The sequence below is a fragment of the Dermatophagoides farinae genome, chromosome 3 (assembly GCF_024713945.1).
Source record: "Dermatophagoides farinae isolate YC_2012a chromosome 3, ASM2471394v1, whole genome shotgun sequence".
Lineage (NCBI taxonomy): Eukaryota > Metazoa > Arthropoda > Arachnida > Sarcoptiformes > Pyroglyphidae > Dermatophagoides > Dermatophagoides farinae.
This window is the reverse complement of record NC_134679.1, coordinates 4,976,802-4,994,291: the sequence shown is the minus strand read 5'-3', so window position 1 is coordinate 4,994,291 and position 17,490 is coordinate 4,976,802. Positions and strand designations below refer to the sequence as shown.

At 33.9% G+C, this 17,490-nt stretch overlaps 6 protein-coding genes across 8 annotated transcripts; 4 read left to right on the top strand and 2 right to left on the bottom strand.

The window, feature by feature from the left end:
* The first annotated feature begins 1 nt into the window (after window position 1).
* On the top strand, window positions 2–6,070 carry LOC124494728 (ATP-dependent translocase ABCB1-like). 3 transcript variants are annotated; one of them, XM_075728976.1, is made up of 7 exons: window positions 2–291; window positions 812–1,220; window positions 1,303–1,426; window positions 1,840–2,420; window positions 2,477–2,648; window positions 2,718–2,800; window positions 2,861–6,070. In XM_075728976.1, exons 2-7 carry the CDS (start codon window positions 1,015–1,017, stop codon window positions 5,901–5,903), a joined length of 4,209 nt encoding a protein of 1,402 aa, XP_075585091.1. In that variant the 5' UTR covers window positions 2–291; window positions 812–1,014; the 3' UTR covers window positions 5,904–6,070. The 3 variants fall into 3 exon arrangements, with proteins under 3 accessions (XP_075585091.1, XP_075585090.1, XP_075585089.1); XM_075728975.1 differs by having other exon boundaries at window positions 66–125; XM_075728974.1 differs by having other exon boundaries at window positions 123–738.
* LOC124494733 (endoribonuclease LACTB2) lies at window positions 5,894–7,322 on the bottom strand. Its single transcript, XM_047057989.2, has 3 exons — window positions 6,920–7,322; window positions 6,669–6,856; window positions 5,894–6,610 (listed from the first exon to the last, which is right to left on the bottom strand). The coding sequence occupies exons 1-3, from the start codon at window positions 7,018–7,020 to the stop codon at window positions 6,033–6,035; spliced, it is 867 nt and encodes a 288-aa protein (XP_046913945.2). The 5' UTR covers window positions 7,021–7,322; the 3' UTR covers window positions 5,894–6,032.
* Window positions 7,302–8,739, top strand: Ttc19 (tetratricopeptide repeat domain 19). The gene has a single exon (XM_047057988.2). It carries the CDS (start codon window positions 7,413–7,415, stop codon window positions 8,589–8,591), a length of 1,179 nt encoding a protein of 392 aa, XP_046913944.1. The 5' UTR covers window positions 7,302–7,412; the 3' UTR covers window positions 8,592–8,739.
* Window positions 8,740–8,845: 106 nt separating this feature from the next.
* On the top strand, window positions 8,846–11,448 carry LOC124494730 (solute carrier organic anion transporter family member 74D). Its single transcript, XM_047057986.2, has 7 exons — window positions 8,846–9,734; window positions 9,798–9,844; window positions 9,910–10,039; window positions 10,090–10,459; window positions 10,519–10,675; window positions 10,739–10,899; window positions 10,960–11,448. The coding sequence occupies exons 1-7, from the start codon at window positions 8,948–8,950 to the stop codon at window positions 11,348–11,350; spliced, it is 2,043 nt and encodes a 680-aa protein (XP_046913942.1). The 5' UTR covers window positions 8,846–8,947; the 3' UTR covers window positions 11,351–11,448.
* A 708-nt stretch (window positions 11,449–12,156) lies between these two features.
* LOC124494729 (solute carrier organic anion transporter family member 74D) lies at window positions 12,157–15,348 on the top strand. The gene is made up of 9 exons (XM_047057985.2): window positions 12,157–12,711; window positions 12,776–12,843; window positions 12,918–13,410; window positions 13,474–13,520; window positions 13,584–13,785; window positions 13,848–14,012; window positions 14,073–14,289; window positions 14,344–14,497; window positions 14,566–15,348. Exons 1-9 carry the CDS (start codon window positions 12,489–12,491, stop codon window positions 15,142–15,144), a joined length of 2,148 nt encoding a protein of 715 aa, XP_046913941.2. The 5' UTR covers window positions 12,157–12,488; the 3' UTR covers window positions 15,145–15,348.
* LOC124494731 (uncharacterized) lies at window positions 15,272–17,415 on the bottom strand. The gene is made up of 4 exons (XM_047057987.2): window positions 16,609–17,415; window positions 16,456–16,545; window positions 15,782–16,384; window positions 15,272–15,706 (listed from the first exon to the last, which is right to left on the bottom strand). The coding sequence occupies exons 1-4, from the start codon at window positions 16,958–16,960 to the stop codon at window positions 15,360–15,362; spliced, it is 1,392 nt and encodes a 463-aa protein (XP_046913943.1). The 5' UTR covers window positions 16,961–17,415; the 3' UTR covers window positions 15,272–15,359.
* Window positions 17,416–17,490: the final 75 nt, after the last annotated feature.

The following is a 17,490-nucleotide window of genomic DNA, read 5'->3' as shown; positions in this document are numbered from 1 at the left end:
TGACTTTAATATCCATTCACATAGAACGTATTAATTTATATTATATGCATGCATGTGTGTTTATTATGTTTGCTAAATTCCTTTTCCCTTTTCCCCTTTTTTACGATTGATTGTTTTGGCATAAGGTAATAAAACAATCATTGTTTGTCGATCACATATCATCATCAATGCAAATTTTAAATGGTGGTTGTTCATTGTATTGTTTTTTGTCACCTCTATATATATTCCATTTACAATATTCATCATACTATTTTTTACAATCAGATTTCACAACTATGTTTTTGTCATAATGTAAATTTTTTTTTTGTTTCTCAATGTACTTTATTGGATCGACCAAAAAGAATCAATGTTTCACTGCCACCATTGGTAACCGCATCGATCGATCGCAAAAAGAAAAAAATTCCTCCTATATACCATCATTTTATTTGATTGCATAGTTACATTATCAACAGCCTGCTATCATCATAATCATAATCATAATAATAATTATCATTACAATCCTGAATGTTACCAGAAAAAAAAACAAAGCCTTTCATTTTCTCTCATACCGTTCATTATACATTTAGCCAATATGAGATAATGACAATTGTGATCTATATACGTTTCTCTTAGTATCAGCCATATGACAATTACAATATATCGATCATATATTATTATTAGAATTAGAATTATAATGCATATATATATCAAGTGCACATCTTGCCAGTTGATAACAAAAGACAAAAAAAAAATTTAATTGTATGGTTTTAATAATTTTTTAAAATTATTGCCATTATATTTGTCATTTACTATTTTTTTTTTCACCATCCAGTGTAATACATCACTCTATCATTTCAATATTAATCGTTGTTGTTTCATCATTGACAAATTATCATCATCATTGATTTTAATTGATATTTATTCGCGTCATTGTACCTTAAAAAACAATATATAATTACATTATATTATTGTGCTGTCTCATTTGTTTTTTTTTATTTGTTGGTCAACATATAAAAAAAAAATTGTTGACCAGTCATGGTATTGAACAATAATACTGGTACTGGTGATGATAGTGATACACCACCATCGAATCCACCACCAGCACCACCCATCGATAGTAATGAACGAACAGAATCAATGTCTTCTTTTCAATCAATCGATTTAAAAGATAATCATCAATCCAACAATAGAAATCATACAAATGACCAACAAAATGACAAAAATGTTATACAACTTGATAGGTAATTTGATTGATTCAAAAAAAAAATCTTTTCTATAAACAGAATTAATTGAATTAAAATTTTTTTTTCCAAAAAAATTCAGCAATCTTGATCCACCAACTAAAACCGAAAAAAATGAAAACAATACGTTAGTGATGGTTGTTAAAGATGATAAAGAAAAAAAGAATAAGGATGACCAAGTTAAATCAGTTTCATTTTTTAAATTGGTAATTATCATTATCATAATCATCATATCATATATATAATAAATGACCTTGTAAATCATTTGATTTTTATGTTCTCTCAACAATTTTGATTTAAGAACAACAAAAAAAAAAATCATTCAGTACATTTTTTTGTTAGTACTTTTTACATTTCAATATTTTTTGACCATAAGTCTGTATGTGTTAAACAAGTCGGATTAAATGCTTTGATGTTTTTTATTTTCTAATAAAAAAAAGGTGATAATCATGCTTGTTTCTTATCGCTGTCATCACCATCAATCTAAGCTCATAGGTTTATTTGATTGATTTTTTTTGTGATCAAGATTTGCGATTGTATACAAAAAAAAAAATCAAATGATAAAAAATTATTTTAAAAAATGAAAATAAATTTTTCTTTATCTTGTTTCACATTATAGTTTCGTTATGCATCGACATTGGATAAAATATTCATTGGTTGCGGAATTTTTTTCGCCTTTAGTCTTGGCCTTGGTTTTCCATCCATTATTCTGGTTATGGGCCATTTAACCGATATATTTGTTGAATATGATATATTTCATCAATTTGCCACCAACAAACCACCTGGATATGATACTTTTTATGAACAAAATTTAACAAACATCAATAATGTTGATGAGTTTTATAATTTGACGGCCGCATACTACAATAGTTTTGATGATAAAAGCGATTTTGATCAACTACGTTCACGAACTGGCCTCAGTGTTGAACATATTGTCAACATATTCAATGATTCGATATTTCATAATGGAACTCTATATGTTGATAATTTTCGTACCGATTCCGGCCTTTACGCTCTCTATATGGCACTCATTGCAATCGGTTTTGGTATTCTTGATTATTTCGCTTTAGGCCTTTGGGAACAAGCCGCACGTAATCAAGTATATCGAATCAAATTATTATTCTTTAGATCAATAATCCATCAAGATATCGCCTGGTTCGATACGAAAGCATCGGGTGATTTTGCTTCAAAATTGACCAAGTATGTTTCAAGTTGTTTTATTTTTATTCTCATTTATTCGTGTTTTTTTTTCATAGTGATTTGAATTTAGTGCAACAAGGTATGGGCGACAAAGTCGCCCTTACCATCATGTCGTTTTCAACGTTAATTTTTTCAATCTGCATTGCATTCTATCATGGTTGGGAATTAACTTTGGTCACAATGTCCATTATGCCAGTACTTGGCATTGCTTTTGCTGTTATCGGAAAGGTTGCTTAATTTTTGCAATTATTTCATTTAGATTTTATTTAAAATATATATCACTTTATTTTTTCATAGGTTCAAGTAAAATTTGCAGCTAGTGAATCGAATGCTTACGGTAAAGCCGGTGCAATTGCTGAAGAAGTGTTTAATTTGATCAGGTAAACCATGATGATAGCATCTTTTATTTTATTAAAACAATATCGTTCTAAATTTGATAGAACTGTGCATGCGTTTGGTGGACAACAAAAAGAAATTGAACGATACAATAAAAACATTGAACCTGCTCGTCGTAATGGAATCCGTCGTAGCATGTTTACTGGTATCAGTCTTGGTATTATGTATTTTGCCATTTATTCATCGTATGGCTTATCGTTCTGGTACGGTGCACGTTTGATTGTACGATCCATCAAGAATGGTGAAACGCCACCAAAATATCAAGCTAGTAATATGCTGATCGTTTTCTTCAACGTATTGATGGGTGCATTTAGTCTTGGTCAAACATCTCCATATTTTGAAGCCATTGGCAGAGCTTGTGGTGCTTTTGGCAATATTTTTCAAATCATTCAGCAAAAACCAAAAATCGATTCACTGTCACAGTTAGGAAAACGAGTACAGATTCGTGGTCGAGTTCAATTTCGAAATGTTCATTTTAATTATCCATCTCGCCCAGAAGTTTCTATTTTAAATGGTATAAACTTGGATGCTGAACCTGGTCAAACCATTGGAATCGCTGGTTCTTCTGGCAATGGAAAGTCAACAATCATGCAATTGATTCAACGTTTTTATGATACTAATAAAGGACAAGTATTGATCGATGGACATGATATAAAAGATTTAAATGTCGGTTCGTTACGTGATCAAATCGGCGTCGTAGGACAAGAACCGGTTTTGTTTGGCTATTCTATCGAGAAAAATATTGCATTTGGTCATCCGGAAGCCAATTTTGAGGAGGTGGTTCAGGCAGCGAAAGAAGCCAACGCTTATGATTTCATACAAAATCTACCCGACAAATTCAATACATTGGTTGGTGAACGAGGAGCTCAATTGTCTGGTGGACAAAAGCAACGTATTGCCATAGCTCGAGCATTGATTAGACGACCGAAAATTCTGTTGCTAGATGAATCGACATCGGCGTTGGATTCAGAAAGCGAAAAAATCGTTCAGGCAGCATTGGACCGCGCTAGTATTGGTCGTACCACATTCATTGTAGCTCACCGATTGTCGACAATTCGTAATGCCGATAAGATTCTTGTTCTTGATCAGGGACGAGTCAAAGAATCTGGTACTCATCAAGAATTGATCGACGCTAAAGGCATCTATTACAATATGGCAAGATTACAGAATCAAGACGAAGAACAAGAACAACGACAGTTGCAAGATGGAATTCGAAAACGATCTATCGCATATGCCCAAAGAAGCAAATCTATCGATACTGTACAAACATCCATATCGAGTGCACATGGAAACGAAGATGGCCCAAACAATGATGAGAAATCTTTGGAACAGGAGAGTTTACCACTGCGACGATTGATTCGTTCAGTGATGCCCGATCGTTGCTACTTGATCACAGCTACAATATTTTCATTTATCGTTGGTTTGAGTATACCAGTTTTTTCTTTTATTTTTGGTGAAGTTCTTGGAGTACTTGCTGCTCCTGATCCTGATTACATATTGGATCATGTATTGAAATATGCTCTGATTTTTTTGGCCATGGGAATTATTTCGGGCATATTGCAATTTTTACAATCATATTTGTATGGAATCAGTTCGGAAAATCTAACATATCGTATGCGAAACGACGTATTTCGTGCCATTCTTTCACAAGAAGTGGCTTGGTTTGATCAGCCAGAAAATACGACCGGGGCTCTTTGTGCTCGACTCTCTAGTGATGCATCCGCTGTACAAGGTGCAACTGGTTCTCGTCTATCAGTAATGGCTCAAACCGTATCAATATTAACAGCCGGAATTGTTATATCGATGTTTTATTGTTGGAAACTAAGCCTTGTAATGTTGTGTTTCGTACCAGTAATATTGATTTCTGTCTACTTTCAAATGAAAATTATCATGGGAATGAACATATCCAAACGTAAAGTATCAGAAGAAGCAACCAAAATTGCCGTCGAAGCCATTTCCAACATTCGAACCGTAGCATCTTTGCATTTGGAATTGACATTTTGGATCAATTATCAGACTGCATTGGATGTTGATTTCCGAAAATCTCGTCTTGAACCTCATATCAAAAGTTTTACGTTCGGCTTCACTCAAATGTCTTTCAATGTTGCTTATTCTGTTGCTCTTTTTTATGGAAGTCGATTGATCATCCAGAATGAGCTTTCTTATTCTGAACTTTTCAAAAGTACTGAAGCTGTTCTTTTTGGTACGAATATGATTGGACAATCTGTGGCTTTTTCATCAGATTATCAGAAAGGCAAAATTGCTGCAATTGCCATATTCCGTTTACTTGATCGTATACCGACCATTGTGGTAAATTCTATTTTTGGCGATAAACCTAATGAATGTAAAGGAGAGCTGGCATTTAAAGAAGTGGAATTCCGTTATCCAAGTCGTCTTCAAGTTCGTGTGCTGAAAGGCATCGAATTTGAAGTTTGTCAAGGCGAAACAGTTGCTCTGGTCGGTGAATCTGGGTGTGGAAAAAGTACTTGTATGCAGATATTGGAACGTTTCTATGATTACGAACACGGAGACGTGTTTGTCGATGACCACAATATTCATCAACTTAATATTGCCTGGCTCCGATCACAGATTGGTATCGTTTCACAGGAGCCAGTACTATTTGACAAAACAATCGCAGAAAACATTGCCTATGGTGATAATTCTCGTCTTGTTGACCAGTCCGAAATTGTTCGAGCCTCGCAAACTGCCTATATTCATGATTTCATTCAATCATTACCCAAAGGTTATGATACATCAGTGGGCGACAAAGGTGCTCAATTAAGTGGTGGACAAAAACAACGAATAGCTATAGCACGTGCATTGATACGCGATCCGAAGATATTGTTACTTGACGAAGCAACAAGTGCATTAGATTCGGAAAGCGAAAAAGCCGTACAGAAAGCACTGGATGAAGCACGTAAAGGAAGAACATGTTTGGTTATTGCTCATCGATTATCAACCATCCGAGATGTGGATAGGATTCTTGTTATACAAAACGGTCGTGTAGTCGAACAAGGAACACATGATCAATTGATTGAACGAAGAAGAATCTATTATCAAATGTACACGGCTCAATGTGCACATTAATTGTTTATTTAACCTTAATCTGTTATTTTGTTTTTTTTTACAAATCTATTTATCCATTTCTGTTACAAAAAATTAACATTGAAAAAATAGTTTCCTAATTCTTATTTTATTAATTGATGAATGGTTTAATTAAATTTTCAGCCGAAATTTGGCTATATCATCTTCCACTTCTTGTTTTTCCACTCTATTTTCATTGTATAATTTTTCCAAATGATTCAGCACGTTCCATTGAGCACCAAAAGCCAGACCTGGTTTTAGATTTGGATAGGTTATCTTGACAATTTCGTCGACCGAAACGAAACGATCCGATGTTTTGCTTAATACATCCAAGATTTGTTCCTCTTTTCGCACCCGATGTTCAATATATTCATGAACTTTCTTTTGTGGATCATTAACGACTGGACCATGTGATGGATAAATTTTATTTGCTTTCAAAGAAGAAATTTTACGTAATGAATGTAGATAACTAGCCAGGTCTTCGAAAACAGCCGAACCTTCTCCAAGAATATTATCACCAGAAAAAAGGTTGTTTTCTTCCTTAAGGAAGACTACAAGATGATCTTTAGCATGGCCAGGTGTGAAATATACTTTGAGCGATGCACCTTCAACATGAATTTCGTCTTCATCATCCAGATAATTGAGCTCATATTTGCCTTTGGTAATGGAATCATCAGCATTAGGATTCGGATATTTAAAGACTTTACATTCTAAGGAATTAATGGTCATTTATAAGACAGTAACTAATCATCAATCATAAAATCAAACCTTTATGAGCCACTTCATCGAGTACGCTTTTCGTACCGCCAACATGATCTGGATGCCAATGTGTGAGCAAAATTTTAGTCAATAATATATTATTCTCTTTGACAACATTTTTGAGCACTTGTATATATTCGGGAATTTCTGGCTCACCACAATCGATCAACAGACGATCACGTCCGGTTCCAATAATACTGAATTACGAGATAATAAGCAAAAAATAGTCATCATTCGTATTAAATGTAGAGCTTACATACTAGGTATTGGTTCCTTGCAACGTGAAATGTCCAGGATTGCAGCCTAAAACTCGTATTACTCGCCGGGATAATTTACTAATTTTTGGTATCACAGCAGTCATTTCGTCGTCAATATGTAGACACGATTTTGATTATTCGATCAAAAAATCAACAGGATAACGAGAATAGTATTGGCATACAGTTCGAAATTAAGAAATGAGAAAATAATTGTTAACAATTATTTGTGAATTGAGTACAAGTGAACCTTGTACTTGTTAATTGAGTTTTAATTCTCACTGGATTAATGTAATGAATCACATAAACATCCATCACATTTTATCGAAAACTTTGAATATTTTAATCAAAAGTTTTGTTTTTGCAAAACAAGAATCGTTCCAAAGAACTATACGTGATGATAACGAATAAATTCACAAATGTCCTTAGAAAATTGCCATCGTATAAACTTGGCAATTTTTAATCGAGTTTCATTTAAAGCCATTTCAATATATTGAAAATGATACGAATTCAAACTATCCAAAATATTCGGAGGTTATCTCAAATAATCATCACCTTTCCGAAATCTTCACTGATTGGTTCTAGTTTTAAGTTTCCTTTATTTTTGGAGCAAAGAACTAGGTCAAACATAGCCATCGATTATGATCGACAGGAGAAAGAAGACAATTATCATCGAAAACCTAATCGTGTTCACTTGAGATGGGATCTCATTACGACAATCCTCGTTTTGCTAGGCATCCAAGATTCATCCGATCGCCCTAAAGATTCGCCATTAATAATGATAATCAAACGAGGAATACTGGCCAAACAACGTAAACAACATCATCATGCAGAGATGTTGTTACATACCGCATTGAAAATGGCTCAGGATTTATCTTATACTGATGCTGAAACATACATATTCGATGTTATGGCAGACAACTATTTCGAAAAAGGTGATTATTCGAAAGCACTCGAACTTTATCTCGAAGTTTTGTCGAGACTATCGAAACGTGATGACTTTACTTATGATTGTGAAGCTTTGATTGAAATAAGCATCAAACTGTCCTATTGCTATGGACGCTTAAATCAGATAGATTCAGCCGAAAAAGGATTTCAATTTTCTATCGATACTCAATTGATTCGAACTGACTCATTTTTCGATGATCGTAAAGGCGAATTACGTTCGATCGAACAGCTGGATAACGATGAACAACGAAATTCTCTAGCATTGTTGGGTATGGCCTACGATTATTACTCCAAACATTTGGAGAAACTTTCATCCAAACTATTGGATCGAGCTTTAGTATATCGTAATAAAGCGTTAAAAATATCATTGCTAGTCAACGGCAACGATCATCAACAGACGTTGATCCTAGAAAATGATATCGCTGACCTATATGCTCGAATGGCGAAATTCGACCAGGCGAAACTTTATCTTCGTCGTGCTATCGATAAGGCACAAGACTTGCAACTTGTTGATTTATTGCCTGTTTTTCTAATGAATTTAGCAGCCATTTATTGCCAGGATAATCGTCCAGATTTGGCCAAAAAATTCTGCCGTCAAACCATGGACATTCTATCCAAATGGTCACAAGAATCTTCTAGTGATAAATTCGAAGAATTACTCACCGAAAAAGAACGATCACAATTGATAGAAAAATGTGAACTATGTCTTAATGGCTTACGATTCTATTAGGGTTTCGATTATCTTACTATTGAATATATATCAATATTTATACTATAGATTTGATTGACACATTTTAATTGATTACAATTTTATAGTTTATTAGTATGTTTTTCAAGTTAGCAATCGGTAATAAAAAAAAGATTTTTTTTTGCATGATTAACCGATTTTGGTTATCACTTGATTGAGGAACTAATATATAATTTGTTTATCATTGAAGATACGGTTGAGGAAAAGAAGCCATAATATGATATGATTATTATGGTCATGATATCATTGCGAAAATTGATCAGGTCTCGAAAAAATAAATTAGCATGGGCCATTTTTTTCTTACGAACCTCGTGATACGGTTGTACGATTAAATAATAATGGCAACCAATGGCAATACAGTCTCATCGAATGATAATAATAACTGTAATAATGACCAAAGAAAGCTTGAACGTTCGGCGACAATTTTAAGTTCTAAAGAAATTACCTGCGGTATTGGTGGCTTTCAACCACAATTTTTTTTTGCTTCCGCCAAAATTTTCGTCATCAATTTCTCCATATTAGCGATACTGCAAGGTGCCGTTTTTACTTATATGATCGGCATCATTTCCACATTGGAAAAACGTTATGCATTCGAAACGAAAGTCAGCGGTTTTCTTCTCATTGCCGATAATCTGAGCGAAATGGTTCTCAGTCCAATCGTGGGTTATCTTGGTTCTAAATATAATCGTTCCCGATTGATTGCATTCGGTGAAATGGTTGTAGTACTTTCCTGTCTTCTAAGTGCTTTGCCATACTTTATATATGGTACAGCCACACACCTTGGATCACATGGCTACACTAATAGTTCTTCATCTTCAATCAATTTTGATTTATGTTCAGTGATAGAAGATTCATCATCTTGTCAGCTTGATGTCAACGATATTGACGGTGGTGGTGGACGATCAACGGTTATTGCAGCCGTCGTTATACTATGGATCGCTTGTTTACTAAATGGCTTAGGTTATACGGCTTTTTATACCATCGGTTTACCATATGTTGATGATAATATCAAGAAGAAAAATTCACCACTTTATTTAAGCACTATTTCTACTATACGTTTGCTGGGACCAACCTTGGGATTTACGTTATCATCGATTTCATTACGATTCTATGAGAATCCTTTGAGTAAGTCATTCGTTTATTTTATTATTTGCTGAATTGTTTTTGTCATTTCAATTTGATTTTTAGTGCCACCTTCATTTGATAATCGTGATCCCAGATGGATAGGAGCATGGGTATGAAAAAACAAATTAATCATTTCAACATGAAATAAATCCATTTTTATTTCTTTACTTTATAGTGGATCGGTTTCATTGTTCTTGGCCTATTGATTTTCTTATTCACCATACCAATGTTTTTCTTTCCAAAATCATTCATTAAGATTGAAGAATCGGAAACTAAGAGAGATAAAAATGATTCTACATTTCAAGGTATAAAATTTTCTAATTTTTATTCGCTGATCTTCTGATTGTTTGATTAGATGTACGCAAGAGATTTGTACGGTTTTCGAAAAATTCGCTACTTCTATGTCATATTATTGGTGGCGTTTTTCGATTAGTCGGTTATCTGGGTTATTATATCGTCAAACCTAAATATATTGAGCTGCAATATAGACAATCAGCTTCGAGTGCATCATTTTTCACTGGTATTACGTCAGTGGCCACAATGGCTATCGGTACGATGGTCGGAGGATTGATGATTCGTTCATTACGACCTAGTGCAAGAATTATAGCTATATTTGTCGTGTTGGTCGAATTTCTAAGTTCTGTGGCCATTTTCGGTGGCATGTTTTTGCAATGTCCGACGCCACGATTTTTTGGTTTAGAACAAATGAATCCTAGTATCAATCCGTAAGTTTCAAGTTATAGAAGCTCGTATCTTTATCATTTATTATTCTAATTCTACATAGATTATCGACAAATAATTTTCAATGCAATCAGAATTGTGATTGTTCTGTTGAAGTTTATCAGCCAGTATGTAATCTAGAATCAAATATGAATTACTTTTCCCCTTGTTTTGCTGGTTGTAAAGAAGCCATCATATCTGATCAAGGATCTGGAATATTGGTATTTGGCAATGATAATGATAATATCTCAAATAATTGATTTTAATCTAATTAATTCATATAGACTTTTCATAATTGTTCTTGTGCATCATCAACATCAAGCATTGTGACATCTGGTCTTTGTCAGAATGATTGTAATCGATTTCCAATGTATATCACATTGATTGCAATCTCCAATACAATCGCTTCGTTGTCTCGAACAGGAGATACACTACTGACACTAAGGTATAAATAATAATGGAATTTATTGTTTTTTCTTTCAACTCTTTTGATTAAACTCTTTAGAGCTGTCGATCAAGAGGATAAAAGTTTTGCCATGGGTATAATGGGTACCATATTTGCCGTATTCGCATTCATACCATATCCATTGATTTTTGGTGCTCTCATCGATTCAACTTGTTTGATATGGGAAAAAACCTGTGGAAAAACGGGTAATTGTTGGCTATATGACCTTGATAAATATCGGGTATCCATGCATATGGGAGCGTTTACATTCCTTATGTTGGGTGTTTTATTTGAAATTGGTACAGCCTGTTATGCTGGACGTATTAAGAATCTATATGAAGATGAACAAGAAAATGATAACCATGTGATTGAATTGAAATCCATTGAAGATGATGATAACAACAACAACGATGACGACGACGACGACAATAATCAAGCCAAATCCGAATGAATTTTAGTTTACAAAATTATCTGCTTTTTTTGCATTTGATTCAATATAATATATAAATCATTTTTTTTATATAAAACATTCATTTTTTATTAATGAAATGGACTTTTCTGTTGATTTTTTTTTTGCTGGTCGCATAAACAAAAGGCGAACATTATTATAAAAAATGGAAATCTAATCACTGAAACCTATCGATAGTGAAAAAAAAAATTTCAATATTTACCCGGAAATATAATCTGGTTTGTTCTAATTATCAAATTTTGAAGAATTCATTGAACCTTTACCACGATTCAATCTAAATAGAATAAGTGTGTGTGTGTGTGTGTGTGTGTGTGTGCATAAATTACCGGAAAGTTATAACCGACACAAAGATTTATAAACTAGTGAACGGTATATATTATCCGATTACTAAAAAACAAGATGTTTTGAAAAACAATTCAAAACTAAAATTATCGATTAAATCAATAATAAACAATATTTAAATGATCAGTAATATGATCATTTATATTGAATATATATGGAGTCAAAAACTTGGCCACAACAGTGATTGGATGAAAAATAATGAAACAAAGATATTTACGAGTATGAAATTCGATACAATTGTTGTAATCATTGTTTTAATCGAAATGATGGATGGTTATCAAAAAATCTTGTCATTCATACATAATGAAAATTTTGTTCTGGCTATAGTGTTTTGATTGAGATAAGAATACGATTGCTAAAATAGTGACAGTTCAGTCGTTTACTACAGATATTTCTGATAATGATTATAATATTTGATGAGTAAATCATTCAATATTCGAGCCTACATTATCATCAATCTTAAACCAGATATGGGAAACTTTTATTTTTTATTTTTTTTTTGCTGCAATAGCCAAGAATGATCATCAGTGACAAATTAATGATTTTACACACACACGCACTTCGCTGCTAGTACATGTAGTCTCGTCATTTTATTTTAGATGGATTTAGTAACCATGATCAATTAGTGGCCATCATCTGAAATCAAATCACATACAGTCGTAACCGAATTAGATTCCCAAAAAGGTTAAGGACTTTCTTCAAATTGAAAAACGGATCATCATTGTGATTCCGATAATATCAATCGTATTCTGGAAAGACAATATATTCATTAACCATAATGACAACAAACAACAGTGATGGTGTGACAGATACCGGAACGACCGGTGAACAAACCGGTCATGATCAACATCTTCAAGTGCCAAGAAAACTACGTTCGGCGACAATTTTAAGCTCGAAAGAAGTGACTTGTGGTATTGGGACATTTCGGCCCCAATTTCTACAAAATTTTGCCTCGGCCAATTTTTTCGTCTTAAATTTCTCCATATTGGCGATATTGCAAGGTTTTTTTTCAATTTTTTCAATTTTTTCAATTTTTTTATTTTTTATTTTTTTTTATTTTTCAAGGAGCATTATTCACTTACATGGTCGGCATCATATCCACCCTAGAAAAGCGTTATGCTTTCGAAACAAAAGTAGCAGCGATCAAGAAGAATCAATCAAGATCAATTCTTACTTATTGTTTTTATTATTTCATTATTATCATTAGATTTCCGGTTTCATTTTGATTGCAGATAATCTAAGCCAAATGGTTGTCTCTCCAATTGTTGGCTATTTAGGTTCAAAGTATAATCGATCCCGTTTAATTGCTTTGGGGGAATTAGTTGTTGCATTTTCCTGCTTCCTAAGTGCTGCCCCTTATTTCATCTACGGTACAGCTTCACATCTTGGTTCGCAAGTTTTCAATAAAACTTCAGTTACAAATTCTGAAATGTGTGGAGCTAAAGATACTGCATTCTGTGAACATCATGAAGGACATTCGACTGTCATAGTAGCCGTGGTCCTTTTATGGTTCTCATGTTTTTTCAATGGATTAGGATATACAGCATTCTATACGATCGGATTGCCACACATTGATGATAATATTAAGAAAAAAAATTCACCAGTTTATTTGAGTAGTATATCTACTATTCGATTGCTTGGACCAGCTTTAGGATTTATATTGTCATCAATTTGTCTGCAATTTTATGAAAATCCATTGTGTAAGTCATTTGTTGATTTTATTTTTTGCTGAATTGTTTTTGTCATTTTAATTTGACATTTAGTGCCACCATCATTCAATAATCATGATCCTCGTTGGATTGGAGCCTGGGTAAGTTTGATAATTAGATTAGAGAACAGAAATTTCATAATTTAATGTCTTTTATCAATATAGTGGATCGGTTTTCTTATTCTTGGCACACTCATCCTACTATTTACATTTCCAATGTTTTTATTTCCAAAATCATTCGCCAAGGAAGAACTTAATAAAAGTAAAACTTCCGATACAGCAGACACTGATAATCGAGCAGACGAAGATAAAGCTAAAGCGGTCATCTCATCATCATCTACCTCAGAGAACATTTCCACTATTCAAGGTTCGTTTGAAAATATTGCTTTGAATTTGATTGTTAATAATTTGATTTATTATTGTCCACAGATGCTCGAAAAGCTTTTCTTCGATTCTCCAAGAATTCATTGCTCATCTGTCACATGTGTAGTGGCGTATTTCGTGTCATTGGATATCTCGGGTATTATATTGTCAAACCAAAATACATTGAGCTTCAATATAGACAATCAGCATCAAGTGCTTCGTTCTTCACTGGTATATTTAGTTTTGATAAATCGATCAAAAATAAATGCACATATTTTATATCTGTTTAAGGAGCTGCATCTGTTTTGACCATGGCTATTGGAACGATGGCCGGTGGTATAATCATTCGACAATTCCGTCCAAACGCACGTAGTATAGCCGTTTTTGTCGTCTTAGTTGAACTGTTATCATCGTTGGCCATTTTCAGTGGAATGTTCCTACAATGTCCCACGCCACACTTTTTTGGGCTAGAACAATTGAATCCAAGTTTATCACAGAATCCATATGGGTGAGCGATTATATTACTTTTTGATCATACTTAGAATAATTGATTTTTGATAAGATTGAATCAACATGATTATCGTTGCAATCGGGACTGTGGATGTACTGGAGAAGTATATCAACCGATATGTATCAAGGACGGTGATACAAATTTTTTTTCGCCCTGTTTTGCCGGATGTAAGTCATCATTTCATTTGCCTGGTCATGAAGTTGTGGTAAGATTATATGATTAAAAAATGACCGATTGATTCTTCCTATTAACCTATTCCATCGTGTACTATAGACATTTCACAATTGTAGCTGTGTACCTTCACCGCAAGTAACCACATCCGGTCTTTGTCAAACTGATTGTAATCGTTTCCCCATGTACATCACCTTGATTGCCTTGTCAAATACAATTGCATCGACAGCTAGAACAGGTGATACGCTCATTACACTACGATCAGTTGATCCACAGGATAAAAGTTTTGCTATGGGCATCATGGGTACAGTATTCGCTGTGTTTGCATTTATACCTTATCCATTGATCTTTGGTACAATTATCGATTCAACATGTTTGATATGGGAAAAATCCTGTGGAAAGACTGGAAATTGTTGGTTATATGATATTGATAAATATCGTATCTACATGCATATGAGTGCTTTTACATTCTTGATGATCGGTGTTATACTTGAATGCGGTACTATTTGCCTGGCTGGACGTATTAAAAATCTTTACGATGATAATGAAGATGATGGCCAGCAAATGATCGAGTTGAAATCGGCAGAACCACCACAACCTATTGAACAGCCATCACAGCCAACCATTACAGTGACCAATGTAGCTAATGTGGAGAATAGCGGTGGCACAAAAACGACATAATCGGCATAATTAGCACCCTCTTTTTCACATTATCGTTAATCCCATTAAGCGATTGTTCATCGAGACACAATCATTTATCCATGAATACTCAGAGATGACAAATTAATCGATTTATTCGAAACGATTCTTTTTTTGTTTGCTATACCCATTATTTTATTTACTTTGTCATTTTCAAAAAAAAATTAGTCTTTTTTCACAAATCAATTTTAATTTGTCTATGTTTTCGTAGTAGAAGTTGATTTACTAGATGTTTTATTTTCAATTATAATAGCAGAAATGGCTGCCACGGAAGAATGACACGTGGATGTAGATGATTGCTGCTGTTGAGATGATTGATGTTGTTGTGATGATGATGAAGACGAGGTGGATGGATTAGGTGACGGTGTAAACGAATGAGATGTAGTTGAATGTGGTGAATCCACTATTCGATTTGGTTGGGATTTGGTCCTGGTCGTTACTGGAACTGCTGTCGTAGAAATAGAATCCGAAGCCGCCTGTGATGGCGATGAAATATATGGAGGTATGGCCAATGGTCGTGACGTCGGTGTCAGAAAATTATGAGCTATAAATACGATATAACAACAACAAAAAAGTAAAATTTTAAGAACGTCTTTAAGGAATTGTATAAAATACAAACCAGATATAAATTTATTCGTATCTGTAACAAATACAGGTGTAGCTGTTGCTGTCGATGATCGGGAGTGATTAGAATGATTATTGGGATTATGGTTGCTGAATAGTGCCATAGCTGTTGCATTATGTATTCGAATAGAACCAGCCAATTGATCTGATGATGTATGTGTGGACGTCAATTGTTGATCATTTGGATCATGCAATAGATGAGGAACATGATGATGGTGTGACTGATTACCATTGTTTTGTCCATTAGTATGATAACAATTCGAGGTAGTGATTGCTGTCAACTGTTGCTGTTGTGAATGTGGTTGAATCGAATTTGGATTTCGCTTATTATCGGTCGTCATAAACAATGGCATTTGATGATTAATCAATCGATTTGGTTGATCGGCAATTATGGGAGATAAAGGCGGACTACTACAATCATTACGGCCATGTTTACGCATATGTTTGGCCAAATTGGATGTTTGTGAGAATTTATCACCACAATCTTGACATTGATATGGTTTTTGTCCCATATGTGTCAGGTAATGTTTATTTAGATTCGATGATTGATCAAACATCTTCGTACAGCCTGGGTATTGGCATTTGTATGGCTTTTCTCCTGTGAAAAATGATGAAGATACTTAATAATATTAAGATTGAAATGATTTAAAGTTTCAATAAACAATTTACCACTATGGACTAATTTATGTTTTTTAAGATTGGATGATTGAGAGAAGCGTTTAGTACATTGAGGATAATCACACGCGAATGGCTTTTCACCTATATACAGATAAATATAATCAGATCAGATTAGTGTTATTGATTAAAGAATGAAAATCAAACCTGTATGTACAAATCGATGCTTGTTCAGATTGGAACTTTGTTTGAAACTTTTATTACAATTTGGCCATAAACATTTAAATGGCTTTTCATTCGTATGAGTTAAGTAATGTTTGTTTAGGTTAGATGATTGCGAAAACCACATACCACATTCGGGCCAATCGCATGGAAAGAGTTTTTTGGCTGAACCATTACGATTATTTCTCGTCTTGGAAGATGACTTGATCGATGACGATGACGATGAAGATGATGTCGAACTATTCGATGTATCTTTATTGGATGTTTCCATTTCTTTTCGCGGTCTTCCACGTCCACGTTTGAGATCGGAATTTTGTTGATGTTGTGTGAACAACATGGAAGGTGGCCCATTTGAATGTTGTTGTTGTTGTTGTTGGTGATGATGATGATGCGGATGATTCGGCTGATCAATGATATGCGTTTGTTGTTGTTGGTCATTATTATGATGATGTTGATAATGTGAATGAACAGCCTGAGCCGCAGCAGCCACGTGGATGTTATCAATCTTTCCGGTCAACAGATCGTGTGCGATCTGTGAAGCCGCCTGAAATGATTGTGGTGAGAAAATTTTGGTATACAGCTTTAATTTTTTTTTGTTCTTTAATATTGGCTATATATATGATAATAATTACGATCACTTAAGAATCGTAATGGAAACTTTGTCGAGATCAAATTAAATGATCAATTAATTCGTGTTACAATTACATAACGAACAGCATTCATTAGCATTATTATATAAATTTGAATTTGAATTATAAATTATGATGATCGTCGAAATATTATGAATGAAATGAAATTCTTTCCATCCCAAATTTTGTTTATGTTTGAGAAGATACCAATCTGTACGGGGAGAGAAAGTTTAAAGCT